Raw genomic sequence first — 932 nt, forward strand, 5'->3', positions numbered from 1 at the left:
AGGAGGGAGCCTGCTTTGGGAGGCAGCTCCGCTACAGCCCCTCACCCAAACGAGCCGCTGGGCTGGCCACCGGCCCCATGGGGACACGGGGGGGGGGGGGGGCAGGGCACGGCAGCAGCGGTGCAGCCACCCTTTCCACAGCCACAGTGGAGGCACATTGAATTTAGATGCAAAAAGGGGGTTGCGGTGGGTTTATTTATTTATCTATTTGTTTATTTGGCGTATGCGTTTGCTTTTCCAGCTACGTGTCGGCTTTATTTTTAAGCTCGCCGGTGAGGGTGTCCGAGGCGCAGGGAGGCTCCAAGAGACCCCTCTGCCGCAGGCGGGCGGGAGGCGAGCGCTGCTGGCGGCGCGGGCCGGGCCGGGCCGGGCCTTGAAGTTTAGTGTGTTGTGTGGGCTTTTTAAACTGTGGGTTTTTTTTTTTTGCATCTTTGTCCTGCTTAGGAGTTAGCATGCTCAGTCGGGAGGGAAGGGGAGGGGAAGGGAAGGGGTGTCCCCGGCCGGCGAGCCGAGCGGGGCTGAGCCGCGCCGCGCCGCGCCGCGGGGACGGGCACTAAGACCGCACCGCCTCCATTTCCTCTGAGGGTGGATGCAGAAGAGGAGGAGACCTCCAGGCACGGGAGGAGAAGGCGAGGAAGGGAGAGGAGCTATGCTAAATCAGGGATACAGCTGAGGCGGAGAGGGCGAGAGGCAGGGGCTCTGCGGCGGACGGCGCGCAGGGGCCAGGCGCGGCAGGTCGCACGCAGCCCTCCGGCGCAGCAGCCACCCCCGCGGCGGTCGGTCCAATGAACATGTCAGTGTTGACTTTGCAAGAATACGAATTTGAAAAGCAGTTCAACGAGAATGAAGCCATCCAGTGGATGCAGGAGAACTGGTGAGTGGTGGCTCGGGCGGCGCTCGCCGGGCGCCGCGGCGGCATTAGGCGCCGCCGC

At 63.7% G+C, this 932-nt stretch overlaps 1 protein-coding gene across 1 annotated transcript in view; it reads left to right on the plus strand.

Moving 5' to 3' along the window:
• The first annotated feature begins 578 nt into the window (after positions 1-578).
• Positions 579-932, plus strand: part of ELOVL6 (ELOVL fatty acid elongase 6) — an 81,075-nt gene continuing 80,721 nt past the window's right edge. The window contains exon 1 of the mRNA XM_085309243.1: positions 579-874. Within this exon, the coding sequence (XP_085165369.1) occupies positions 786-874 (89 nt within the window). The 5' untranslated portion in view covers positions 579-785. The remainder of the gene's footprint in view (positions 875-932) is intronic.

Source organism: Rhea americana, unplaced genomic scaffold, assembly GCF_003343005.1.
Source record: "Rhea americana isolate MKP2758 unplaced genomic scaffold, rheAme1 scaffold_106, whole genome shotgun sequence".
In the NCBI taxonomy this organism is placed as follows: domain Eukaryota; kingdom Metazoa; phylum Chordata; class Aves; order Rheiformes; family Rheidae; genus Rhea; species Rhea americana.